Source organism: Mycteria americana, chromosome 15, assembly GCF_035582795.1.
Source record: "Mycteria americana isolate JAX WOST 10 ecotype Jacksonville Zoo and Gardens chromosome 15, USCA_MyAme_1.0, whole genome shotgun sequence".
In the NCBI taxonomy this organism is placed as follows: Eukaryota; Metazoa; Chordata; class Aves; order Ciconiiformes; family Ciconiidae; genus Mycteria; species Mycteria americana.
The window spans coordinates 12,986,624-13,013,686 of record NC_134379.1 but is presented as its reverse complement, the minus strand read 5'-3'; the positions used below and the strand labels follow the sequence as shown (position 1 = coordinate 13,013,686).

At 56.2% G+C, this 27,063-nt stretch overlaps 3 protein-coding genes across 4 annotated transcripts in view; 2 read left to right on the top strand and 1 right to left on the bottom strand.

Moving 5' to 3' along the window:
* HIP1 (huntingtin interacting protein 1) overlaps positions 1-8,950 on the bottom strand; it is a 50,875-nt gene extending 41,925 nt beyond the window's left edge. For both annotated transcript variants that reach the window (XM_075517879.1, XM_075517881.1), the window contains exon 1: positions 8,752-8,950. In XM_075517879.1, the coding sequence (XP_075373994.1) occupies positions 8,752-8,868 (117 nt within the window). In that variant the 5' untranslated portion in view covers positions 8,869-8,950. The remainder of the gene's footprint in view (positions 1-8,751) is intronic.
* Positions 8,951-19,021: 10,071 nt separating this feature from the next.
* On the top strand, positions 19,022-20,035 carry LOC142417517 (C-C motif chemokine 5-like). The gene is made up of 2 exons (XM_075518353.1): positions 19,022-19,239; positions 19,520-20,035. Exons 1-2 carry the CDS (start codon positions 19,167-19,169, stop codon positions 19,636-19,638), a joined length of 192 nt encoding a protein of 63 aa, XP_075374468.1. The 5' UTR covers positions 19,022-19,166; the 3' UTR covers positions 19,639-20,035.
* Positions 20,036-21,283: 1,248 nt separating this feature from the next.
* On the top strand, positions 21,284-26,835 carry LOC142417463 (E3 ubiquitin-protein ligase TRIM39-like). Its single transcript, XM_075518227.1, has 6 exons — positions 21,284-21,894; positions 22,577-22,672; positions 24,342-24,572; positions 24,710-24,732; positions 25,225-25,337; positions 25,897-26,835. The coding sequence occupies exons 1-6, from the start codon at positions 21,457-21,459 to the stop codon at positions 26,466-26,468; spliced, it is 1,473 nt and encodes a 490-aa protein (XP_075374342.1). The 5' UTR covers positions 21,284-21,456; the 3' UTR covers positions 26,469-26,835.
* The last annotated feature ends 228 nt before the right edge of the window (positions 26,836-27,063 follow it).

Genomic DNA, 27,063 nt, shown 5'->3' with positions numbered 1-27,063 from the left:
CTTTTCTGCACGGTAAATACTTAACTTGCCCTCCTCAGCAGCAGCGCCTCAGCTGTCAGCCCAGCTCCGGCAGCACCGCGGTGCTGGCCGAGGGGCTGCACCGTCCCACGCAGGAATTGGGTCACCTGGCAAAGCGGTGAATGTGGTGGAAAGCCGGGCGGTGAACACCAGACCACAGGAGACCCCCAAGGAACAGAAACCTAGATGCCAACAGCCTCTGATGGAGCATTTGGGGCAGCAAGACCAAAAAGCCACCTGGGAAGGACACAGGCTGATGCTGTTAAATTGGGATTTACTGCAATCACATTAAGCTGGCTATCAGTCAGACTAGCTAAAAATAGCATGTAAAATTATGAAAGTCCTGGAATAAAGTAACCACAGCTTCAGCAATCTGATCTGCAAGCATGCTTAGCAGAGTTTTGTTAGTTTGCTCAACAGCCAAGAAACAATGAATCTTCTCCACCTCATCACTCAAAGGATGGTAGATCTGGGCAACTGAAGTCAACCTCACAACCTGAGTTTCACGACAAAGCCATACAAAAAGCCTGGTAACCTCACTATGAGCTGCATAAAGCTGAACGAGCTCTAGAGGTACCTGATTTCTCAGTAACACAGTTTTTGCAGCCACCGCACTGATGCTTTTTGCGTTGGTGGGAACAGAGAATGCAATGGCATCTGCTTGTCCAAGAGCCAAAATGGCACGGCTGGCTAAAGGCAGGGCAAGAAGGGATCAGCAAGCGTGCGCAAACCCCATGGGAGGGCACAGGCTCCAAGACACAGCTGATGGACATACCCACCTCAAAGCCTGCAGTGGGGACTGGGACCACCTGGGAGCACCTCTGTGCTGGACTGAAGATGTTGTTGGAAGCTATGGCCAGGACCATACCCTGCAGCAGCCGCAAGGCTAAGCCTGTCCTGGTGGTACAATACCAACCACGACCACAACCAACCTACACTACGCGCTCTCCATCAGTGTGAGACTTGTCAAGCTGCAGAAATGTCCCACCAAAGAAGGGACTGAAATTCTGCGGTTACAAAGGAAGCTCTGTGGGCTAAGACACAGTTTTAATCTGAACAAGGGTAGTGTTAGGCTGAACATAGGGAAGAAATGTTTTACGATGAGGGTGGTGAGACACTGGCACAGGTTGCCCATTGAAGCTGTGGATGCCCCATCCCTGGAAGTGTTCAAGGTCAGGCTGGATGGGGCTTTGAGCAACCTGGTCTAGTGGAAGATGTCCCTGCCCATGGCAGGGGGGTTGGACTGGGTCATCTTTGAAGGTCCCGGTCCCTTCCAACCCAAACCACTCTGAGTCCATGATAAAATATTAAATGTCTGCATACACCTTTGAGCAAGTGACTTCACCTTTTGCATGTAGACCAGGGATCATTTACCTTCCACCGTGATTAGCCCGGAACAGCACACAATGTATAATTAGTCCAGCCGTGGGCTGGGACTTGCATATCCGGGCTAAAATACCGGCTGCGCTGCTGGTTTCTGCTGTCACCCGGGGAACAGTCAGTCCCCAGGAAGTTTTCTTATTTAGTGACTGTGCAAAATAAATCAGCCAAGCTGGTGGCAGAGATTAGGGCCAGGATCCGGCCCTTCCTCCAGCCCTCATGCTGCTGTGTGACCCCGCCGGCTGCTGGCCCTGTGTCCCCACTGCCCCAGCGTGGGTCAGCCTCGGGTGAAAGCGGAGAGGGACCGAATCCCTGCAGGACAGAGGGGTTTTAAGTCGATTCTCCACAATCCGTGCCAGCACCCAGCCCACCAGGGCTGAGCCACGGGGCTGCCCGCAAAGCCTCCTCTCCTGCCTGCACCAGGGTGTCCCTGGGGCAGTCCTCACCAGCCCTTCCCAGCATTGCTTGCTGTGTGCTGAGTATGTTTTTTTAAACATAAGTATCAATATTCTTAATTAAAAATAACTTTTTAATAAGAAAAAGAACTTTTTTAAAATTAAAGTGTCGGGTTTGTGCAAGAACAAGCCTGCAAAGATGTGGCAACCTCTGGCTCTAACCACTGCCCCTGTTCTTGCTTGCTTTGAGTTACAAATACATCCAGTTTTCTGGCTCAGAAATACGTGTGCCTGAGGACCCAGGCATCTGTCAAGCTCAGGATCTATGCAAAGGCTGGGGCAGTCATTTTAGCCCACCAGCCAGAAGAGCAAATGAGTTACACAGCCAGAGGTGGGCAATGGGATGAGCACGGGCATGGCATTTGGTGCCGGGGCTCATGCCTCTGTTACTGCGTGCCGGACGGTGCTGGAACAGGCGATGCTCAGCATTGCACCCATGGGACGATGCACTGGGAGCTGCAACGGGCACCTTCTCCCCATCCTCGGTTTCTCAATCTTCAAGCAAAATTGTCCCTCCTGCAGCTTCAGCCCCTTCACTTTGGTCTCTTCAGAGGTTTTTTTGCCCTGGAAGAGCAAAGCTGGGACAAGCCACCCCCTCCTCGTGACAGGTGCCCACTTCCCACCTGCCCTTCCCCACCATTTTCCATGGGCTCAAGGGTCACTGCCAGTGCTGGTGGAGGGGACCACACTCAGTCCAGAGTCCTCTGATGGGGAATTTGGTAAAAATAATCCGCCTGGCTGGCTGCTTCTCCCCAGCTTTGCAGGAGGATGGAGTTAAACAGGCTGAAGTTCAGACGGCAAGAGCCCCTGCGCTCATTAGCGCAGGACACGCTTGGTGGGGAGCCCTCTCCTAACTGCAGAGCCACTCAATTACAACCACCCCAGCTCACGTCGTTCATGCTGATCTGTATTTTAAAGATCAGATTTTAAAGAGCCTCCTGTGACCATCAGGGCAGCACGTGCTGAACAAGGGCAAATGGGTTTTGGGGCAGCAATGTCCCCCAGCCCTTGGCATCCCTGCCTTCCTGCTCAGCCTCCGGCGTGATTTGCAGCAAGGTCCCCCCTTGTTACCCACCTTGTCCAAAAACATCACGTCCCCGTCTGGAGCAGCCCCCTGGACTCAGTGGCAGATGTCCCCCACATTCAGCACCAAACCTATTTATCCTGAGGCTTGGCCACTTCTGGAGTTCATCACCACATTAAAAAACTCAGTTATTTCTGCACATATTTTAAAAAAACCCAAACCCCTCCAACCCAGATTGCACTAAAGAGAAAAGCAGCCCCTAATCTGGTAAAAGACATACTATTTTCTTTCTCTGGGGATGGAAATAAGTTCCTAAGAGGGACTCGCTGAAAAGAGATGAGATGACTAATTTCTTCGCTGCTGAAGCTGTATTCAATCCCAAGCACCTCTAATTCCGATTAAAAGACAGGAGACCGAAAGCATGGGGGTTCACACAGCACAAAGCACAGGAGCTCATTTTCCTGGAGATGAAAGAGCTGTGAATTAATCCCCTGTATCACCTACTCCCCCAGGATGGGCTCAGCTGCCTTCAGCCCTCGCTCCCCACAGCCAGGAGCTATTTTTTCCTGTTCTTGCTAGTGTCAATATGTTTCTTTAAATATCTTTTCAGAGAGGCTATATATATAGCCCCACTCTGGTGCTTTGAAAGGAGCCTCATTTCCTGTGTAAGAACTGAAGTTCTTGGCAAAGCTGCTGGCGGCTGCAGCATCCGAACCACAAAAATTGGTTTTTTCAGTAGTAAAATGGTATTTCCTCCACGGCTGTGAGTCGTACCGAGCTGGGTCTGTTCTGAAACCAACAGGGCTGCTGTGGATGGGAGATACGGTGCCATATTCCCAATTATGTAAATGATGGGGGAAAGGGATTAATTGCATTAATAGCAGTGGTTGGGCCCATTGCAGGGACCAGGATGGGCACAAAGCTGCTTTCCACCTGCATTTGGCTGGGAAAAATTTTGGTTCCCACATCAAAAGGATTTACTAACTTTGTGCCCGATACGTTTCTCCTTCTTCCGCACTGTCTCTACACGCCTGGTTTTTGAGAGGGCTCCTCCAGCAGCAGAGCAGGAAAGAAAACAGCTTTCCAGCCCCTGCGAAATGGTGGTGGGATGCCTCATGGGTGCTCAGGACCTTAAAAACCTTTCTGAGGAGATGTGGCATCAGCTGTGTTCAGCATGCTGCATCTCCCCGCTGGCAACGTGCTGCATCCCCCACCGGGAAGCCCTGAGCTGCAGGGTTTGACACCCCTCTGCACCACGTCAGGGACCTCTTATGATAGGAGCAGTGATGCAGACAGATCAGCAATCACCTTCTGCTGCAAATATGTCTTTCCAGGGTAACTTCTGAGTCATAAATTGCTTTTATTGCTGGTCCAGCAGCAACACACAGTCCTAAGGACCCAGTGTGCAAACATGCAAGAGAAGGTGGTGGCTGCGGGCAACCCAAGCGGTCCACGTTTCTCTTTGCTACTCAGCGACTTTCTCAGAAAAAAACTGCAGTCAAAGAAGATAAATGCAAGTTTTTTAGATTTTCTGGAGAAATTTTAAACAAGAAGTGTCTTCTCCCAACACTCACCACTATCAGGATGGATCACCCTTGTCATTGTGCCCAGTGGACAAGTGCACAGGGACCCTGACGGGCACGTAACCTTGGGACAAAGCAGCACCACGTCTCCTGGCACAAAGCCCCAGCAGACACAAGCTCTGGGGGACAAGCATGAAACTTCTGTCCCCCCTCCACAGCCCCAGGCCCTGTCTCCACCAGCACTGCATGGATGTCCTCATCACTGGGACCCAGTACTGCCTCTGGACCAGGCAGTCTGCAGTGGTGCGGGGCATGATGGCACATGATGAAGCGTGGCTGGGGCACTGGAGCAATGCTCAGGACAGGGGGAAATATAGGAGAGTTATGTTGTCATCTTTGCAGCCCAGAAGATGACACGCAATCACAATTTACTGTTTTCCTTCCGCCCAGAACTCACAGGGGCAGGAACAAGGGCTGGAGCTCAGTGCACATCCTGCTGGGACTCCCAGGACACTTCCCCCGTCTTCACTTTCTGAGCACATTTGCCCCTCTCCAGCGTTCAGTTTCCCAAAAGAGAGAAGGGGCTGGTGCAGGAGCAGCTGAGCAGAATCACGCTGGGTCAGGAAGGAGACCTTCCCACACCTTCAGCTTTCCAGGGGCCAGCTAGTGCTTGGGGATGCCATGCACCACCTCCATGAGTCTGCAATTCTGCCTGCACTGATGCCGAGCAGCGCCGGGCCTCGCTGGCCATGTCCCTGCTGGAAACAAAGGGAAATTCCCCATGGCAGTCCACGAGTGAAGAAGCAGCACAGCCTGGCATTTCACCCCAGTGTGCATCCTCCGTGCCCCGCAGAAGTCTTGCATCCTTCTGACTCTGTTTTCATCCTCAAGACCTTGGGTTATCCAATTGCCGAACATCTGGTCTTTGCCAAACCAGCCCTTGGCTGGTCAGCACAGAATGACATTTGCTCCTCGGCACCATCATGGCACACGGATGTCTGCTGTGGACAACTGCGGCGAGGAGAAGGGGAGGGAGACCCAAGGAGGGAAGATCCCAATGCACTAACCTAAATGAGGAGGTCTTCAGACCTTCCCTGCAGAGCTCCAACACCAGGACATGCTCCTCAATACAACCAGGAGAACTCACAGGGGATGCAAACATCAGACTCAGACACCATGTGGAATACAAACATTTATCTCAACAGATGGCAGAATTTTAACTTTTGGTGGTTTTTCTCCTCTCTTGGTGACCTTTGCTCTGTCCAAGGATTTATTCTACTGACGTTGAGGCAACGAGCAGCAGTGAATCACAGCAAGTGAAACAAAAGGGAGACAGTCGTTGCAACACTTGTCCCCTCCACGGCAGTGATGCACCCCCTACAGCCGTGCATCTGCAGGACAGCAGAACTGCAGGATTTGGTGTCCTTGTTGCTCAACGTCCTGTGAAAACTATCAGCAATGATGGGAAAAGAAAAGGGGAGCCCTTGGGTGTGCGTCAAAACCAGATGCCCAATCTCCATGGTTCTCACTGAGCGGCTCCTGCCCAGCAGGCAGCAAAGACACGCACAGCTGCACAACGGCAGGGACACCGTGTTTCGCCATGTCCTCAGGTTTCTCACATTTGCATCACCAGGAAAACCGAGACACTTGACCAACCGTGGGAGAAAAAAAGAGGCCACCGGGAAATTTACTGCCATTTGTCCCCAAGCCAACAGAGGGATGTTGTCAGGGCAGAGATGTTGTGCAACATGATGAGCACCGCGAAAGCACCCCACCACCAGAATGTCCCACCACCACGAGAGCGTCCAACCACCAGAATGTCCCACCACCAACAGTGTCCCACCACCAGACCTTCCCATCGTCAGAATGGCCCACCACCAGAGCGTCCCACGATCACCAGAGCTTTGTAGGGTGCTCTTGTTTTTCCAAGCTGAGTCTCAAACCACGTAAATCAGGTGGTGCAAAACCCAAGCAGGTGTTATTCAGGCTCACCAAAGGCCCATTTTGACACACTTTCTGCCTGTTTGGGCTCTTTTAGCCCAGAACAGTCTTTCTGGTGAGTGTGCTGCTGTCACAAGACAGGCAGGTTTGGAGGCGGGGAGGGAATGAGCCTGTACATGCAGAAACATGGGTAAAATCTTCATTTTAAAGGCCATTTAACAGATTAAACTTTTCTTAAGAAAAGTCACTTTCAAAAAAAAACAACCCTAAAAAACCCCAAAACCCACAAAGTTTCTATAAAAAAACCTCAGAAAGAAGAAGTTTGACAAAAACTGTGGATGACCAACATGTGGAAGATCTGAGGGGTGCCTGGCAAGTTCCCTAAACTGGAGAGAAAGAGAGAATTATGCAAAAAAAAAGGTGTGGGGGGGAAGGACTAAAAAGGGAAATTGCACTGAGCTGAACACACAGAAGAATGAAAAGCCAGGCAGGCACTGAGCTCCTAAAAACACATGCTGTGTCATTTGTCTGCAAATTGGAAAGGAAGATTAAATCCAGCTAGTACAGATGTGGCAGGCAGCGTGAGGGCTTGCGGTGCTGCCGGCACGGTGTTGGGTGCCGTGTGTGCCGCTCCTCCAGCTGAGTCCGCCGCCCTCTCCGGGTCTGCCCTTCCTGGGGGAGCGGCGGCTCTCGGGGAGCACGTGGGAGCTTTGGGGATCCCACGGGGTCGTTTGCTGACACACGGGACCAGCAGGCAACTGCATGCACGAACTAGTCCCAGTTCCACCTCTAGTGCTATAAATAATTGATTTTTGAGGTAACTTGAGCAAGGAAGGTAAGACGACTCCCTGTGCATAATCTCACACCCAACCTTAAATCCTGATGTTTCTCTTTCTGCAAAACAACCCCCTCAGAGCTGATCCTTGGTCTTTATTTTCATTACCAAGCCATCACCCATGTGCCCTTTCCCACTCTGGTCTCGTCCAGGTCCTGCCCACCCCCCCCCGCACCGCTCCCAGAGCGGCCGATCCTGCTGGCTGCCACCTCTGCCCCTCTCCTGCCTCAGTTTCCCTTCCTCTCCCATGGCAGGTCAGGATGGCACTGCTTTGCCTTTACTTTCCGTCCCTGGACACAGGGCAGGGGCGAGCTGTCCCCAGCTCCTCCTGCTGCCATCCATCCCTCTTCACCCTCCCTGTGGCGTGCCTGGGCATCTGCCCAGCTGCTTCCAAGCATGTCCTTTCCCCAAATGGCCAGCTTTTTACCCCAGAGCACCCCTGCTGCCCCCCCAGCTCTGCTGCCACCTTCCCCTCTGCGCAGGACATCAAGCTGTCACTTAAAACACAGGTGAAGGGCAGAAAGGCCCCCTCCAGACACTCTGGATGCTGCTGCGGAGCAAACTATGGCCGCTTTTCAACACGTTGGTGCCTCTTCCCCAGAGCTGCCCGCGGGGGCAGTCCCTGTCCCGTGCCCTGCCCGTGCCAGGTGTCCCCGAGCGGCACGGGAGGCCTCGGGGGGGGTAACACCCAACGGGGCGACTGACCCCGCTCGCCACAGAGCTGCCCCGCGTCCCCTCCAGCCAACGGGGGCAGAGGCTGTCGTGTCCTGAGGGCACAAGATGGAGGCCAGGGTGGAGAGGGCACTGGCCTGGGCACGACGCCTGGCTCCGGCTGGGCTTGGAGGCCAAATCCCACCAGCAACCCAAGCCAGCCAGCAAGTGTCCCCCGGCCGGAGCCGTGTTTGTCCCCTGCCCCACAGCCAAGGCCAGAGGTGACGCCCCCGGCCCCCCGCCAGCAGCCGCAGCCCCAGCTGGGACAGCCGCTGGCGGGAGGGGGCCAGGCTGAGCAGGCCGCTGCTGGGCCCAGGCCGCCAGTGCCCCTGCACTCCACTGTCCCCAGGCACACTGCCCGCCGCGCTCTTCCCTCACCGCCCCACCGGGGACCCCGTCCGCTGCCCCCCATGGCAACCCACCGCCCTCCCGGTGGGGCCGGGCTGGCTCCACCCACCCAGAACAGCCCCGCCCACTCAAGCACTCTCCACCTACCTGGAGCAGCCCCGCCCACTGGAGCCAACTCAGCTCACCTGGGCCGGCCCCACCCAGTCAAGCCCCGCCCACCCAGTCAAGCCCCGCCCAGTTGTGCTAACACCAAACTACTGGCCAACCCGAGCTAGCCCCGCCCCCCCGCGGCTCACATGGGCTGCCCCCGCCCATTCGAGTACGCCACGCCCACCTGCAATAGCCCCGCCCACGTGGGCCAGCCCCGCCCGATTGAACCGACTCCAGCTACCTGGCCGGCTCCGCCCCTCCGGCCGCCCCGCCCCCCGGGCCGCCCCCGCCCCCTCGGGCGGCATCCCCCCCCCCCGGTCGGCATCACCCGCCGGGCCGGCCCTGCCCTGCGGCCCCGCCCCGTACCTGGGCACGCTCGAAACTCTCCCGCTCCGCCTCCAGGCCGCCGCCGCCCGCCCGCCGGCTCAGCACCTTGGGCAGCGGGTTGGACACCTGCTTCATGGAGCTGCTCACGCGGTCCATGGCCCCGCCGCGCCCGCCGCCGCTCCGGCCCCGCCGCGCCGCGCCCTCGCCACCGCTCCGCTCCGGCGCCGCCGCTGGCTGGACCCCGCGCCATTGGCCCGCCCACCTGCCACTCACGCGTGGGCACGCCCCGCCGGCACCGCCTCCACACGGCGGCTCCGCCCACAATCCCGCCCCTTCGCTCTCATTGGTCGGTCCCACTGCCACTCGGGAGGAGCCCCCGGGAAGGCCGGCCCCGAGCCGGCTCAGGCAGCCAGCTCACGTGACCGCCGCCGAGCTCACTGGTCTGGTCGGACGCCACTCAACGCCAGCTCCCGCCCCTCCGCGAGAGTCCCGCCCTCTGCCCCGCCTTTAGGGCCCGCCCTCTTAGCACCGCCCACCTCAGCCGTGTGGTCACGCCTCCGTGCCATCGCCCTGTGATGACTGGCCTCCGCGCCTGCCTCTCACACCTCGCCGGCCCTCCCCGCGCCTCGCCCGTGCGCGGCGTGGCGCCCCCTGGCGGGGCTGAGGGGCCCGGGGCTGGGGCCGGAGCCGGGGCTCGGGCCCCCTTGTGAGGCCGCTCGGGCCCGGGCCCGGGCCCGGCCGGGAAGGGCTCCGCGGTGCCCGGCCCAGCCCCGGGGCAGAGCGAGCTCCCCGGGGCTAGGGAGACCCGGTGCCGAAGGGTTCTGAGCTGCGGCAGGAGCGGGAGCGGGCGCGGGCGGGTAGGCCTGGGGGGGTCCCACAGGCCCGGGCGTGCGGCCCGCACGGCTCCCGCTGCGCTGAGGCCCTGCCCCGGGCTCCCGGCCTGGCCCGGCCCCACAGCGGGATGCGGCGTCTGGTCTCCCCCGCAGCTTGGCCCAAAATATAAGCAGGCCGCGGGGGAGCACGAAGGCGTGTGGCCCTGCCGGCTCCCCGCGGGGGTTGCGGGGAGCCCTCGGCGTGCGGGTCTCCTGCACACCGTCTCCCTCCCTCTGCTCTGTCGCAGGCTCGGGTCAGCCCCTGGGTCAGCCCCTCCAAGCCCTGTGTGCTGGCTGGGCTGAGCTGCGCTCCCGGTATCCCGCTGAACGGCATTTGTCAGGCTTTGCTCAGCGTATGGGATGGATTCGGGGCTTCGTAGTCCTGCCTGGGGCCAGGGGGAGGTCGGGAGAAGGCATCCCGGGGGTGTCGGCGTGGAGAGGGCGACCGCAGCCTGCAGGAAGGTTGTGTGGGCCTTTGCCTTTTGTGTCACCCAAGCTGTGGATGGGGAGCTCTGGAGGGGTGTGTGCTCGGGCAGGAGGCAGCTGCAGGCACAACTGGCAGAGCAGAGCAAGGAGAATAGGTCATTTCTCTGGTAGCATTGGCAGAGGGGCAAAAAAAATGGTTACAGGTGTCTGAAAAACAAGGAAAGAGAAGCAGAGGTTTTCACTTCCCCTGAACAGCTGGCAGATTGAGGACTGAGATGCTCTTCTGCATAACCTGGTCCGGCTCATGTCTCTGGTCCCCTCGCTCATCAGAGACTTGTGCTGGGCTGGTCTTTGCTCCCTCTGATCTTTGCTCTCTCTCAGCCCAGCGAATTGCTGGACCCTGGCTGGCTCCTGTGGTTTTGACCAGGAATCCCATCCCACTCTGGAGGTGAATTTCCCACTGGGACCTTTGCCAGAACTTGAACATCTCCACAAAATTTGGACAAATCAGCATTTTTGCAAGGAGACTGAAACGCTCTAAGGCTGCTCCCCAGTTAATCCCTACTGATGGCAAGGGGGCTGTTCTGGGGTCATGCCAGCTGGGTTCCTGAATCCTTAAAAGCAGGTCACACAAAATCAGTGTCTTTGCTTCAGGTGGGGAGTAGCGGTGCAAAACCATCCTGTCTGCAGCTGCCAGGGGTGATGGGGCAATCTAGGAACAACTGTTTAGGATGTGGGTTGTCAGGAGCTCTTGTGCAAGCAATTCTCTCTGCGTAACTCACTTTTGTGGCTTATTTTTCAGCTGAAACAATTGCCACACAAGCAGCCTCCTGTAGCTGCCCAGTGGGATGTGTGAACAGGCTGTTTGCATGATAGACCTTACCCGACTGTGTCTTGGATATCACATTCACAGCTGATCGGAAATGGCCTAGACTGTGCAGCAAGGCCATCTCCCACCCCACCTTGTCTCGACTCCCTGTCTGCCTTCTCCCTAATGTACTTTCTGGAAACCTGCCTCCTTCCTTGGGGCTGGTCCCAAAGGAGGTTTAATGGGTTTAATTCGGCCACTATTGCAGTGAGGTGATTAATAATTGAAGAAATGAAGTCATTGCCAAATAGAGATGAAGGAAAGAAAGAACAGAGGAGGACATTTGACAAAGGACAGCAAGGTCCTTGTGATCTGCCTACTTCTCCCACCCCTCCGCCTGGCTAAAAGCATCCTGTTCCTGCATGACCTCTCCAGCATGCAGCCTGCACCTGGGAGGGCTGGACCTCAGCCCCAAGGGGAGGGACCACGAGGCTTCTGTTATCTGCTCCCTCTTACTGAAGAGCAGAGTCACATCTTCTTCTTCCATGGCCAGGGCTGAGTGCCCATTTTGGGACCTGGGCTGGCCAACTGGGAGACTCCTGCCTGGGCAGGAGCAGAGGAAGGCGGCTGGATGCGAGCCAGAACGGGCTGTTTCTACCGGCTGCTCCTGCCTCCTCCAAGACAGGAGCTGTAACAGGATGGAGCCTGGATCTGGCCCACGGGCAGCTGGTCAGACCACCCTGGGATGGCCCAATCCACCCAGTGGCTCTGCTGGATTGTGCTTTGGGGCTCTGGCCCACGCTTGGCTGCTCTGCAGGGATTTGGGAGGCTCCCTTCTGGTGGGACCACATGCTTCATTTTCAGGATGCTCTTCAGGGATTTGGGGGGCTGCTTTCTGGTGGGAGAGGGCGTCTTGCTTTTAGGCAGGTTGAGAGATGCTCGGGAAGTGGGGAAAGCACCGGGCTGTTCCTATGTGGGGTCTGTTCCTCTGGCTCAGGTTCCATGGGGAGATGATGGAGAAAGGCTAGGGTGCAGGGCAGAGGAGAGGTGGGTTGGGCACCACTCCTCTCACCCAGCAGGTCCTTTTCAGAAGCCATGGCTGGGTTTCATCTGCTTTGTTGCTCCGTGCTCCTCTTGCTCCTGTCTAAGAGGCTGAAGTGCAGCCTGGAGGCAAAGGGTGATGGGAGAGCCTGTCATGGGGGTGTCTGGCCTGTCCGGGGACAGAAACTGGCTTCTGCAGTGCCACCCACCCCAGTGCAGCTGCTTTCACATTTCTGGGACAGAAGACCTTGGTAGATGGCCTGGGCTGTGGACCATGGTCACCTTCCTTGCTTTCAGTATCTACCTGGGTTGTCTGCACCCAGGTATCTTCTGCAGGATGGAGACCAGGGGTCTGCTGGGACATGGAGAGGATGGTGTGTCCCCTCTCTTCTTCCCTTCGGGCAGCCTACTGCTCAGCAGCGTGTGACATCCATCAAGCGCTGGCTCAGGCTGGGCAGGGGGGACCAGAGCTGGTCCTCCCTGCTCCGTAGGGCAGCCTCCCCTTGCTGCTCATATGCTCTGAGGGTCCCGCCCGTAACAGCCCTAAAGGGCTGCTCCCTCTTCGCCAGGACATTGCTTCTCAGCTTGGTCTCAACCCAAAGGACCTGCAAGCAAAGGGAAAGAAGAAGTGGCAGGAGAGGGGCCAGAAGGGACTGCAGGGGCTGAGGACCCTGACCAGGGCTGAGGGATGCTCTTTTCCCAGGGGTGGGGGCTAGAGGCTCGCTTTCCAACCCCCCTCCCCAGCCAGAGCCGGGAGAGTCCCAGGGTGCTGGTGCAACACTCCTCACGCTCCCATGGCCTGGCCCAGGCTCAGGGAGAGCACAGATTCCCCTTGTTTCAGCAAGAAAATAGAGGCACAGAGAGCACCACAGTCCTTCCTCTGTTATCCAGCTGGCTGCGCCGGAGCAGGCGGGCACAGGGCTCTGTGCAAAGATCCTGCTCTCTTTTCCCCGCCGGAGGTGAGCTCCCAAATGCACCCCCTTCAGACACCCCAAGGCACAGTCTCCTGAGCCCACCCGAGCAGACGAGCCGTCCCTGGAGGGCACATCTTCTGGAAAGCCACACAAGGGAAGGGCAGTGGCCGTGACAAGCCTTCCACAAATGCAATCCTGCAACCACAAATACAACCCTGCCCTGGTGACAGGGCTGTTTGCTCAGACCCTGGGACAAAAACATCTTATGAGCCAAAGTGCTCACCTGGTGCAGGGAGAGGGCAGGGTCTCGGGTGCAGGGTGGTGGCCCAGACCCAGCAGGAGGGTCCCTGGTAGAGCAAAGAGCACTTGGGGCAGCGCAGTGCACCAGGAAGAGCCTGCGTGTGTGTGTGTTTTCATCTTTTGATCCTGTTTTTTGAATGCTTTGGGCAAACCAGATGCTGCTGCTGAGTCCTTGTCTGCTCGTGCTATCAAAGAGCCCCTGGGCTGCTATGTGGGGCGGTGGGTGGTGAAGGGAAGGGACAGTCCTGGTGCGGGAGGGCCAGCTCCCACCCGGGAGGGCGGCCAAGGCAGAGCAGCTACTTGAAGGGGATCAGGGAGAGAGTCTTGGAGAGGACTGCTTAGCTAAGGAGCGTGAGGGTCCATGGGGCCCTCACTTCTGTCCTGGGTGAGGTCTCCTGCTTGCCCAGCTTTTACAAGGAGGGATTTACATCCCCAAAACATCACCAGGTGTATTCTCTGCGCTAAAGCCTCAGCAACTACCTCCACTTGTCCAAGAATTCAGAAGCAAAGCTGAGCGTGGTTTCCAGCTGGATCTACAGGAGAGGACCCAAACCCAGCCTTGGGTGGTGGTTCTGCAGGGGTGGCTGCCTAGGTGAGAAGCTTGCTCCGGAGCAGGGCCTGGAGGTGGGAATTGTTTGCCATCTGCTGGAGAGCTTCCCCATTGCACGGGCAGCAGGTCCAGCTGGAGAATTGCACCGAGCCCAACCCGCAACCCTGGGGGTGACCACCTCGAGCTGGCTGCTTGTGCCAGGAGCAGGTGGTGGGAAAGGCTGGTCTCTTCCAAGACAGGACATGGCAAGCTTGCTTTGCTTCTGTGTTATGAGGCAGCCTTTGGCTGCCAGAACGTGAGAAAAGGTTTTCTGTGTATGACTTGGGGTGTGCAGGGTTGTGTGTAGGACCCCTGTGCTTGCTGCAGAAGAGCGTGGGTAGTGAATGAGGCAGGGGCTGCAGGGAGGCGTGGGCTGTAGATCTGGAGAGCCAGTCTATCCCTGTCTTCCCTTTGTGATGTGGGCATAACCCAACATTCACCAGTGCTCTGTGGAGCATTGTCTTTGTTTTCTAGATTCCTGAAATCAACGGTCTGGCTTGCAGACGCCACATGTACCTCCAGCTGAAGACAACAGGAGGCAGGCTTTGCAAGTACAAAGTACCGCGTAATGCCAAGTGCTCAGAAATGTCAGGTCATGGTGTCTCAAAGCTAACACCCGAATGTTTTTCTCTTAGTTTCTCTGAACCTCAGCTGCCATAGCTAAAACAGTCACACGGTGCTATAGCTGCTGGGCAAACCCTGCTCAGCCCCAGGCAGGTTGGTGCTCGGTGCTGAGGGCGTCTTCAGGGAAACAAAGGTAGATATGCGTGGCTGTAATTTGGCAAAGACAGCCTGCGTCTGTCCTTGGAAGTACTACCAAATTTCTGTGAGGGCCACATCCTGACATGGCAGCCGGCCACCTCCCGCTCTTCAGGCTCTTGGTCCAAAAGTGAGGCTTTTCTAGGTGCCCCAAATTTGTCTTGGAAAATTGCACAAACTGCAGCAATATATTTCTGCCTTGCTGTGTGCTTAGAAACTGTTGGTGTCTTTCTGCTGACATTTACCAAAAATATTCATCTGGAGGCATATCCTGATATATACGTTTCAGTCCAGGGATTTCAATACAATTTCACAAGCTACTCTACAGGACCTTACAGTCCTGTAGGACCAGTTGTCCTGGGGAATCAAACATGAACAGTCCCAGAGGATGTAGACTAAGGGTCCATCTAGCCCAGCCTTAGTATCTCCAGATGTGGCCACAATAGACCCTTGAAGAGAAAGGCAAATATCTGTGCTGCCTCCCTCGAGTGCACTCCCAGCCTCCAACCATTCTCATTTTACAAATCTTCTTGAGCTTATTGCTTTGAAATCCAAGCCCTGACTCAGACACATGGAAATTTCCTTGTCATCACCATGTCCCTTGGCAAGGAGCTCCTTATATGAAGAGTTGCTTCTTTCTGTTCGTTTTGAACCTGGCTCTTGCCAGCTTCATTTGATGGTCCATGGTTCTTGCTCTGGGAGAGACAGCAAATAATCACTATTTGACCCTCTTTCTAGGCCACTCACCATTTTGCAGACTTCAACTCCCATGCTGGAAAGTCTTGATATCTCTGGAAAATACTTCTTCTCATCTGAGATCCTGCTTGTCTTTCTTGGAGCCGCACCACCCTGTGATCGCTGACTTCCCCCAGTCATTCTCTTTCTGTTTCCAGCTGACTTGCTCCCAGTTAAAACCAGAGTTTCCCACCTTAGTGATCTGGCAGCTGCCAGGGGCACTGTGATAATGTGATCCCCCAGACATGACTCCAACCTAAGAGTCGGTGTGGTGGAGCAGGCTGCCTTCCCAGCTAAGAAAAGACCTCCTGCATCCCAAATCTGTTCCAGTGATGGATCCAAAGATACCATGTGTGGTTTCTATCGAAAGCTGAAACACACCATAAGGCAGAGGTTTTAGAGACTCCATAAATAGCTACTATTTAGGATGTATGATATGGAGGAGGTTTTAGAAATCAAAATATTTAGAGATTTGCATTATTTGTCTTGGCAGGAAGGAGCAGCCAAGACTGAAATACGAAATCTTCCTTCAAGGAAGGAACCGAGTTGAGGAAAACAGTGAATAGGGGGAATAACAGAGGTGTCAAAACCTCCAAGAATTCCTTTTGCGATGAATGGAAGCAGGAAACACAGCCCAGTATATCTGAAAGAAGAAAGAATTCATTGAAAATGTCTAGGCACATTTATATTCCTGATAGAAAATATTGATTTTTCAGAATGAATCTTGACATTTCCATCAAACCCATATTTGAATATTGCAAGAACATCCAGAACATTCAGCTAAAAGCAGCTCCAAGCTGGGCTGTGTTGGTGTGAGCCTGCATCAGCAAGGATGTCTCCAGCTCATTCCTCAGCCTGTTCTCCTCCTCTCAGTTTTATTCTGGTCCCTGTGTGGAGATGTGTAACAGGAACGTTAAGATTGGTCAGAACGGGGAATGTGTGCAAGTGTTGGGTCTGCAAGCACTGGTAGAAATGGCAGAAGCAGGGCTACCAGAATGGTAGACCTTGGTGGCACCTGGGTTAGCAGGTCATCAATGCATCATGATCATCTCGTATCTTCTCATCTCAGTCTGATCTCAGTCTCGTCTCTCCATGTGGTTTCCCAGCCTGCCGCTTGGCCAGATCCGTCTCCAAGCCTGTTTCTAGCACCCCCAGCCTCAATCTGCCGTCTGTTGCCTCAGGCAGGGGTGTCAGTCTTGGTCTGCTATCTCAGGCACGTCAAGCTGTCACGTCTCTTGTCTCAGGCAGCACGTCCGTCAGTCATGTGTGGCCAACCCCATGGGGACAGGGGTGTGCAAGGGGGCCTGCAGTCCAGGCAGCTCCTGCCCGTACACCCTCCTCCCTGCCCAGGAGCCCAACTTCACCCGCACCTTCCCCAGCATCCCTGAGCAGCAACTTGGAAAAAAGGGTGCCAAGAGCTCCCGGAGGTGGGGGAAGCACGGGTGCAGGGTGAGGGGAGTCGCTTATGGCTAGGCTGGAGGCGCAGCACGGCTGAATTGGGCATAGGGATGAAGGGGAGCTGCCTATGTCTTTGCCCTAGATGTCCTGGGAGCACAAATGGACACACACTGCTGGAAGAGGGAGGCAGAGGGAGTGCAGAGGTGCTGTGGATTTGGGATCATGGCTCAGCACACACCTTCCTTCCAGGCTGGCCCTGTTGCTGGTGGTGCTACCATCTCGTGCCAGGTGTGCTGCAGCCTGCCTGGCCCCTTCCTGGCAGCTCCCCAGGACAGCCACTCTCCCGAGGCTCCCTGCTAGATTAAGCTAGATACGTCAGGCAAGAAGAGCAACTCCTAACCGCTCATGGACTGCTGATGGACCAGCAGCAGGCTGACATCTTCCTAGCCCCACTCTGTACAGCATGTGGGGGTGAGTGGATCCAGCCCAGGACATTGGTGGTGGGACCTCGTGCCTCTGGAGGTGCAAGGCTTCATCCTAGCATCTGAATGGGCTCTGGAGCACAGGACAAAGGGGATTATAGAGCAGTCAGGCTCCCAGATGAATCCTGAGATCCTTGGCTGTTCAGGGCGGGGTACCATGAGTCCTTCTCTGCCACAGGCGGGTAAAGACTCATCCTTGATTCGGGCTGTCTTGATTCACTCTCGCTCTGGGAGTTTAATCCCTCAGCATGATTTGGGGTGGCAGCAATCCCATCAATGGGGAAAGAGAGATGCAGAGAAACAAAAGATGTGCCAAGGCCTTTACTGCTGCAAAGCTGGGCACTGAGCTATGATGGCTGCAGAGGAACTGTGGGCTGTGGGCTGAATGGGGGCTGCCTTTTTGCTGTGTGATGGGAGATGCCTGTCCCTGCTAAGGAAGCATCTTTCCAAAAGCCCCACTGGCAGCATGTGCCTTGGGGTCCCAGGGCTCTGCAGGCAGACCCTCCCTGGCTGCCCACTCCAGGCTTGTACGGGCTTCCTGCCTCCACGGCAGCAAGGCACCCACGTGTGGTCTCACCCTGGCTCAGTTTTGCTCATGCTTAGTAACACAGTGTTTTAGTGAAACAAAAGGCTCTGTGTAAAACAAATCCTGCAATGCCACCTAGCCCACACTTGCTAACAAGTTGGGCTCAGTTTTTTCAAAGAGTTCGGTCTACTGAGACGTGATGGTGGTGTGTGTCATGCCCTGGAGCACTTGGGAGCCCTAGGCCTTGAATCAGCTCTCCTTCTGCCGGTCCAGGGAATCTCCTAATTTCCCTTCTAGTTCCTCCTCTGGGTTCCTACAAGGCCACCACTTTGGGCAGTGGTTTCTTTTTTTGTAATCATCCTCCTCCACAGAGGAGCTAGGTCCCTTTCTTCACTGGACCATCATGAAAGGCAGCCCGCTCATGTGGCTTTCCCACTGTGGCTGCGGTTGTCCAGTGCCCAGACACATTCAGTAGCACCATGAAGACCTCGCTCTTCCTCCAGTCTCCTGAGACTTCATCCACAAGCCTTTGCCTGGAAGTCAGCAGAGCCTTTCTGTAGGGATGTAGCATTTCCAACAGGAGTTTCTCTGCCAGCACAGTGACACCATTCCTGTCCCAAACAATATGAGCTAAACCAGCAAATCTCTTCTGTATGTGTCTGTGGCTGCTGGGACAATGACAAAGCAACATCAGGAGGATGTTGATTCTACACTGCTGGAACCAAATAATCATCTAAGCCAACTCTGCTGTGCCAACATGGTCATGAGCTTCTAAAGCTCTTTGTAAACATTAATGGCCGATTCTCATGTCCATGGGTAACATAGTGCTATTTTAGCTGTCACTGGTATTTATGAAACTGCAATGTAGCGACAGAACCAGTTTCCTGATGACTTGCTGCAAGCGATGGTCAAGAACAGGAGAGGAGCCCACACCTGGGGTGGCACGGTGCTCTACCCTCTGCTCTGCATGCTCACGTACTGATGGCCCTCTGGGTCCCGTGGAGAAAGCCCTTGGCTCCTTGGGGCAGTGCTGCAAGCGGGGCAGGGCACAGCTGCTGGGCGGGCAGCGGGGAGGGCTGCCTGACTCACAGACTCTCCCTGCTCCTGTCGCTGTGGGAGAAGTGCATTGTCCCCAGTTTGTCTGTGGTGCAGATACTCTAGGAAACACGAGTGCGTGGCAGCCACGGTCATTCTCCATTCATTGCCGTCATGTGACTTCTAGGCAAGAGGTCTATCTACTGATCTTCTGAATGGTTACTTCTAGGTTGTCTACAGAGTCCTTTAGTCAGGGGAAAGGAAAAGAGAGATCATATCCTGTTCTCTATAATTTCATGGAATCATATCATTATATAATATGCCACATCAGGGCACTACTCTCATTGGGCTCCAGGCACTTCCCTCCACAGGACTGCGCAGCACCCTTGACACAGCACTTTTTCCATTGTGTCATGTCGTGTAGCAATGTTTCCGGCATGTTTCCATCCTCGGTTACTGTCTCCCTCTATAAAGGGGGCTGAACCCAGGGATCCCACGGCAGGCACAGCAAGGGGCTCTCTGCAGCAGTGTAGCCTGACACCTACAATTTATCTCCACCCAACAGGAGCATGAAGACCTCCGCAGCTGCCCTTGCTGTACTGTTTGTGGCTGTCCTCTGCTACCAGGTCTCCTCTTCTCCAAGTGAGTCCAAGCTCACCTGTCCGAGGAGCTCTCTCCTCTTTCTTTCTGCCCTATAAGGTCTAGTAATGCTTGGCAGCTCTTCCTTCCGTGCATCTGCTGTGGGAAAGGAGAGGCGCGTCTGGCTACTCTTTGGCTTCCTGAGAGAAGGATGGCTGTGGTGGGAGCCCGTGGTGGGAGCAGCACCTCCTCCAGTGGGGACCTTCTGGTCTTCTGACCCTGCTTCTCCCCACTGGCACTTTGCCTGGTCTGGTTTAATCAGAAAACTTAACTTCTCTTCCAGCTTCTGTCAACTTTTCTGGTCCCTGCTGCATCCAGTACAGCCCCAAACCGTTTCCCTCGAGCCGCGTGGTGATGTATGAGCGCACAGGCAGCCACTGCTCCCAGCCAGCCGTGATGTGAGTAGATCTCCTGCCCAAATCCTGGGGGACCCTGCTCCACTGAAGGGTGGCAGCACCAGAAAACCCCACATCTCACCCCATCCTGTGGCAAGGGAAAACACCAGGCTGGGCTCTCCTGTGTTAGGAGAACAGCCTGGAAACATCTCAGAGGCCAATCCCACATCCCAGGCAGCCAGTTTGTGGACCTCCCTATTAGACTTGAGCCAAAAGAGCTTCTGGTGGTCACCACCCTCATCCCCAGAGAGCAGGACCCAGGCAGGATGGTGTCCCGGCTGGAGTAGGCATGCTGGGGATGAAGTGGCTTAAGTGGCAGAGAGCAAGACAGTAATGACATTAATGACATTAATGACAATGTAATGACATTAAGCCAACCCCCTACCCCATATTTCCCTGGGGCTGTTCTGCAGCTATAGAGGTGTCTGGTTTGGTGGGGTTCACCAGTGGCAAGGAGCAGGTGGTCTCTCCTCTCCTCTCCTCTCCTCTCCTCTCCTCTCCTCTCCTCTCCTCTCCTCTCCTCTCCTCTCCTCTCCTCTCCTCTCCTCTCCTCTCCTCTCCTCTCCTCTCCTCTCCTCTCCTCTCCTCTCCTCTCCTCTCCTCTCCTCTCCTCTCCTCTCCTCTCCTCTCCTCTCCTCTCCTCTCCTCTCCTCTCCTCTCAACTGGATTTCCTTTTGCAGATTTATCACAGTCGCTGGCAAGATGGTCTGTGGCAAACCTGATGATAAGTGGGTCCAGGACATCGTGAATCGCCAAAAGGACAAGGCAGACAGTGGATGAGCAACGCCCTGCTCCCTCCAAGCATCACCTCTGTGACGACCTTCTCTCATGGGCACCTCTGAGACACCTCCCTTTTTTCTTATTGCCTGTGAATTTGGCAGACTATTTAATACAGTGTTTAGCTCTTTTATTTAAGTTTATGCAAAGGCATTTCTAATTTATTTGGCATTTTCAGTGAAACTTTTAATTCTAATTTGTACTGATTGTGTTGAAGTTATTTTGTGTAATAAAAAGGAGCAAAATCTGCAGCTTGTCCCACTGGCTCTCGGGATGCTTCACAGAGGCTGTGCTGGGCAGCAGTGGCTGGGAGGGGGTCCAGGCTGACACAGGAGGTCTGCGGGGCGGCGGGGCGGCTGCACACCCCCCAGCACAGGGTGGAGTGGTGCTCATCCTGCCTGCTCCCGGCAGGGCTCTGGCAGCTGCCTGTGCCTCCTACCCCTTGCCTGCCAGCTGTGCTTGAGCCTGCCCCGGTCGATACCCAGGCTTGCGGCTCTCTGCAGCGGGTGGGTGTCACGGGGGATGTTGCGGCGTGAGCGGCGGCGTGGTAAGGCGCGGGGGTCACCGAGCTTGGCCAGCGCCTTCAGGCAGCTTGTGAGCAGGCAGCGGGCAGGCAATGCCGGGGCTCCCGCTGCAACGAGGGGCCGCTTGGCTCAGCAAACACGAGAGACGACCCCGTCTCCTCTGCCGTCCGAGTGCCTGGGGTTACCTATGGGCACGGATTATTTCTGGTACTTCCTAATTTGTCCCGCTCTCCTGGCAGGGTTTTCCTTTCGCTTCGACCCGCTGGGGCCGGAGGAAGCCCCAGCCTTTAGGGCCGGCTGCAGCTGTCGGCCAGCGCCACGCTCCTCCCCCAGCCGGTGCGGAGGCTCCCGCGGCCGGTGCCGCACGGCAGCGAGGCCGGCTTCTCCTCCGGGCTTTCATGGCACTGCCGGTGCCGCCTTGCTGTGAGGCTACCGCAACCGCGCCTGCCTGCGAGCCTGCCTTTGCTGGTTGACCCTGCGGGTAAGGAAGTGCCTGGCGAGGCCGCCCGGCCGCAGAGGCCACCATGGCCCTGGTGGGTGCCCTGGAGCGGCTGCAGGAGGAGGCCATCTGCCCCATCTGCCTGGAGTACATGAGCGAGCCCGTCAGCATCGACTGCGGGCACAACTTCTGCCGGGGCTGCATCGCCAAGCACTGCCAGGAGAAGGGTCTCTGGGCCGACGGGCCCTTCTCTTGCCCACAGTGCCGGGCCTCCTGCCACCGCAGTGGCTTCCGACCCAACAGGCAGCTGGCCAACATTGTGGAGAGCATCCGGCAGCTGGGGCTGCGGGGCGGCCCAGGCACGGAGACGGAGCTGGGGACCCCGCTCTGCGCCCAGCACGACGAGCGCCTCAAGCTCTTCTGCGAGGAGGACGAGGAGGCCATCTGTGTGGTGTGCCGGGAGTCCCTGCACCACCGCTCGCACACCGTCTACCCCATCGAGGAGGCCGCACAGGTGTACAAGGTAGGGGAGGTTGGGGCACCGGGGGTCCCTGTCCTGCCCTGATGCACCCTGGGCACGCCGGTGCCAGAGGGATTGGCCACCAGGACCCCGCCGCCCCTCTCCCAACAGCCCTGGCAGCACCGCCAGGAAAGCAGAGGAGAAGGTGGCAGAGACGGCTACACCCACCCAGCCGCTCTCCTGCTGGCAAGAGGCTGGACCCGCTGGCTCCCAAATTATGAAGGCACCCAGGCTCACCCCTGTCATCTGGGTGCACGGAGGCAGCCTGGCTCCCTGCCCCTCCGCAACCCCCCCAGAGAAGGGGTGGTGGTGGGTTGCCCTGGGGACGTTTTGCCTTGGTGGAAGGGTGCACCCAAACCCCATGTCCCAGTGGTGCTCCCGGCGGCACGCTGCCAGCTGCCCCGTGCCCCGGCATTGTGGCGAGCAGTCACTTTGTTCTCCAAAACCTAAACAGTGAGAAAAATATGGGTAAAACCTGAGGGGCACGGAGAGGGTTAACACCGCGAGCAGAGTGAAGAGCACAGCTGCTGAGTTTGGGTGCCAGGGCTGGCACCGCCTGGCGCGGGGTCACTGTCCCCTGCTTGCCCGCTGGCACCAGCGGTCCCAGGGCAGAGGGGGCCCGGCCGAACTGCAGTGCTTAGTGGGTGCTGCTGGGGCGAGCTGAGCCCCTTTCTTCTCTGTTCAGGTAAAACTCCAGAAATCCCTGGAGCATCTTTTGAAGGAAGTGGAGGACATGAAGAAGCGTGAGTCAGCGGAAAGGATGAAAACCCAGGAGTGCAAGGCAGGTGCCTGGCTTAATTCTTAAAGAATCAGCTTCAGAGATATCTCAGCAATTATGATCTTGTCTGGGGCCGTGAATTAGGCATAGTCCTCAGGATGGGACATGTCCCCATGTCCTGCTGTTGTATGGAGGACTGGTGCTGGAAACCAGGCTCAGTGACCGTGTGCGGCTCTATAAAGAAACTAAAAAGGTTTGCAAAGAAATACCTTGCAAAGAGCAGCACACCAGCTCCACCGAAACCACAGGGGCTTGTGTGCCAGTTAAACAAATAGACACTGAATATTTTTTATTTGCCTTTTGTTTTACAACATGTGCTTGAGTTACAAGGCAGGTGTGAGCCATACGGTGAGCTCTGCTTCACAGCAATAGGAACTAGAAGTGTTTTCATTAAAAAAAGAGAAGCTGAATTACTGCACCTCTGCCTGATTCCAGGCAGTCCCGGGGAGATACGATGCCAGCAAAACAGCTGCATTTCATGTCCCTCCGGGGTGGAAGCTGGAAAGTGAAAGTAACGGCAGAAAGGGAAACGAAACTGCTGGACCGAGTTATCCAGTCCTGAGCTAGAGCTGATGATTAATCAGCTTTGGCAGGGAAAACTGGTTTCTCCTGACTCCCCTAGTTGTTTGCTCAGTTGTTTGCTAGTTGTTACCCACAGCCCGGCCAAGCGGGTGGCAGGTTTTTGGGGTGCCCCTGCGTGCCCATCGTCCCCCTCGGGGCCGGGATGAGGCCGGGGATGGAGGTTGTGAAAGAGCCATGTCACTCTCCCCCCGCCTGCCTGAGTCAGGGCTCCAGGGCCGCGGCTCAGCTGCCTCCAGCTTCCTCCCGGCCCGGCGGCTGGTTGCGCCTTTTTAGTAAAAAGGAAAAAATGTCCTTTGCGAGCGGTGGGGGGGAAGTGGCTGTGACTGTCCTGGCTTATCAAGCCTTCGTGACTCAGGTGCAAGAAATCATGTGCGTGGATAGAAATATAAATGCAGTTCAGTTTCCTTTCATTTATCTTCTGCATTTTGAGGTTTCATGGTCCTAGCTAACCGCTACGTGTTTTCCTGATGCTTCAGATTTCGAGCAAAGTGCCAATTTTTGGGCTCACGCAAAAAACCCTAAAGCACTGACAGACCCTGCCTGTTGCTGGCTGTCGTGAGAGCTCTCAGACACCTGGGGAGTCCTCCCTGCCCCCCCCTTTCCATCCCTCCCCAGTCCCGGGGCTTCTTCCACCTTTTTCCCATTGCTGTGGGTTTTTCCAGACATGGAGTATTTCCTCCAGGCTGCCAGAGCAGCGGGTTAGCCTGAATCTAGCTGGAGGGATGAGTTGTACCACGTCTAACAAAGACCTACCCTGACACCTGATGGCATCTCCCTGCAGCCCAGCAGCCCCTCCTCCAGTCCCCCGTGCTGCACCGAGGCATCATTAGACATCTGAGGTCCAGCTGAGCAGAAATGCCCAGGGCAAAGTCCCGCTGCTGGTAAACTGAGGATGTCAAGTGGGAGCTCAGGCGAGGTGAAAGCACAGCAGTTAGCCTCTGGCTGTTTTTTTTAAATAAATGCACTTATTAAAAATATACGGTGGTTTCCCAAGGCCTGATGCCGGGTTTGGATGCCAGAGAATCTGGCTCTCTCTCAGCTGCCTGGCTAATGTTGCCTTGCTTCACCCTGTGTATCTTCTTATCGCAAGGAGACGGTGAAGAAAAAGCGGGAGAGGATTGTGAGCGAGTTCGGGAAGCTGCATCGGCTGCTGGCTGACGAGGAGAAGCTGCTGCTCCAGAAGCTGGAGGAGGAGGAGAAGCGGATTCTGCTGATGATCAATGAAAACCTGGCCAGGCTGGTGGAGCAGAAGTCCTTGCTGGAGGAGCTGATCCTGGAGATAAAGGAAAAGACCCAGCAGCCAGCCGACAGGCTGCTCAAGGTCAGGCTATGCCACCAGCCCCACTAACTCAGCCCTGATGCCTTTGCCGTCTGGGCGGGTGGCCGGGACCAGGCTGGCTGGTGGGCGCGAGGCTCTGGAGTCCCACACCCAGAATGGTTTTTCTCTTCTCCTTCTAGGACATGAAAAGCATCCTGAGCAGGTAGGTACCCATGCTCGTTCCTCCTACCGTCCTGGCTGCCTCCAGGCTCTGAGACGTTCGTGTCTGCTCCATGCCAGCCACCCCCTGTCCTCCCTGCCCAGCGTCTGCTTTGGTCCTCCCTGGGGCTGACAAAGGAAGGATTGAGACCAGCAGGGGCTGGAGAAAAGAATCCATCCTCTTCTTCCAGGGCCCCAGAGCCAAGGTCTTGCCTGGCCTTGTGGTGTGTGAGATGCGTCCCCTCCTAAGGGACATGCTGCCCAGCTGGCCTTGCTCCTTCCTTCCCAGGGACTGCCGCTCCCCGCATCATTTAGCTCTGGTCCCATCGGGCTTGCTGATAAGCAAGCGGTTATCCCTAGTGCTCTTCACAGCCAAAGAGCTCAAGGGAAGAGATGCATCTGTGAAGCCGACAGAAAGGCATTAACCGCCCCTCAGCAGGAGACTGGCTGTGCTGTGAGCTCTGGGTACAGCCCATGGGCATCGCTCTCCCTTCAGGTGCGAGGGGGTAAAGTTCCAGTCCCCCAAGGCTGTGTCCGTGACCCTGAAGGAAAACTACAGCATCCCTGAACGCTGCCTGGGCATGAGGGACATGCTGAAGAAGTTCAAAGGTAAGGGGGCTGCTTTTGTGCCAGCTCCTGGAACATTTGGGGTCTGGTCCCCACCCCCCCCCCCCAACCTTGGGGCACGGGGAGACTTTTTCAACAAGCTTTGTCCAGCTGGTCCCAGTTTGTGTACTGATGAGTTCAGGCTGGTTTCATGGTGGGGAGACCTTCCTCGTTCTGGTCTTGGATGGGTTGTGAGGTGACCCTGAATCCTAGGAGCTCACTCAGGAGTTTCAGGCTCTGTGTTGCCCATGAACTCTTGCTTTCAGTGTTGGCTGTTTCTGAAGCTGTGCTGGGGGCTGCGGAGCCACCCTCGTTCTGTTCCTGCTCTGCAGTCAGATGCCAAATATTTTAATGTGGTTTATGGTTAGCATGATTTTCTGTATTGCACTTCCCCACTGCTGGGCAGTGCTGAGAGCTGTGCAAAACCATGGGCAGAAGCAAATAAATGTGGGAGGTAGGAAGATCTGGAAGAGCCCAGCATCCAGGTCACAGGCACCCGCTCGTGCCTGCACCTGCAGACCCCTGAAGCCCTGTCTGTCCTTCCACCCTTCTCTCGCTCCAGTGGACGTGACTCTGGACCCTGAAACGGCACACCCTGAGCTCACCCTGTCTGAGGACCGCAAGAGCGTACGGCGCGGGAGCAAGAAGCTGCTTCTGTCCCTCTTCGACAACCCCAAGAGGTTCGGCACTGCTCCGGTGGTGCTGGGGAGTCAGGTCTTCTTCTCAGGCCGCTGCTACTGGGAGGTGCAGGTGGGAGACAAGCCTGAGTGGGGCTTGGGGCTGTGCAGGGAGTCTGCCAGCCGGAAAGGCAACGTCCTCTTCTCCCCAAACAACGGCTACTGGGTGCTGTGGCTGCAAAACGGGGGCAACTATGAGGCTCTCACCTCGCCCGTGTCCCCTCTGACCCTGAGTGTGAGACCCCGGCGCATTGGGATCTTCCTGGACTATGAAGCAGGAGAAATCTCCTTTTACAATGTGAGCGACCGCTCCCACATTTACACCTTCACTGACAAGTTTTCGGGGAACCTCCGGCCTCTCTTCTTCCTGGGTGCCTTTTTGGGGGGCAGAAATGCAGAGCCCTTGGTGATCTCCTGGGTCAGGGACACGCAGGGGACTGGGTGCATTGTCCTGTGACAGCGGCTGCCCTGGCTTCTCACCGGCGGGCAGAGACCTGGGAGCCTGACTGGCTCCTCCCGTGAGCGGTGCAGCACCGGGGAAATAGCTGTGTGCCTTGGCGAGCATCACGGCAGAGTCCCTGCGTGCTCCTGGCTGCCGGGGGTGACCCGCCATGTGTGACAGCCACCGTGTGCCATGCCTGTGCTGGGAAGGGTGCTTTGAAGCGGGGACATGCCATAACCCGCTGTGCTGCCAATGGGAGCCCACTGATCACCACTGCCCTGCTGCTCATCTCACGGGCTGCTGGAGAAGGGTGCACGCCCAGCCTGCTGTGTAGTGCTGATTTTGGTGTGAACTGTACTGCAACAAGGCAATAAAGGGTTGATTTGGGGAGCCTTGTGTGGTTAACAGTGTGGTTTTGTGGTGCGTCCATCTCTGCTCATTAGCCCCAGCTAATCTGCAACATCTCAGAGGGCAAAGGGTGCTGCTGGACCTGGTCCTCTCCGGCTCAGAGAGGGTCCTCGAGAGATGCCGCTGTGGCATCTGTGGGACACCGCAGCAAGCCAGGCACCTCCCAGGCAGGGATTTGGTAGCGGCAGCTGCCTGTGTAGCT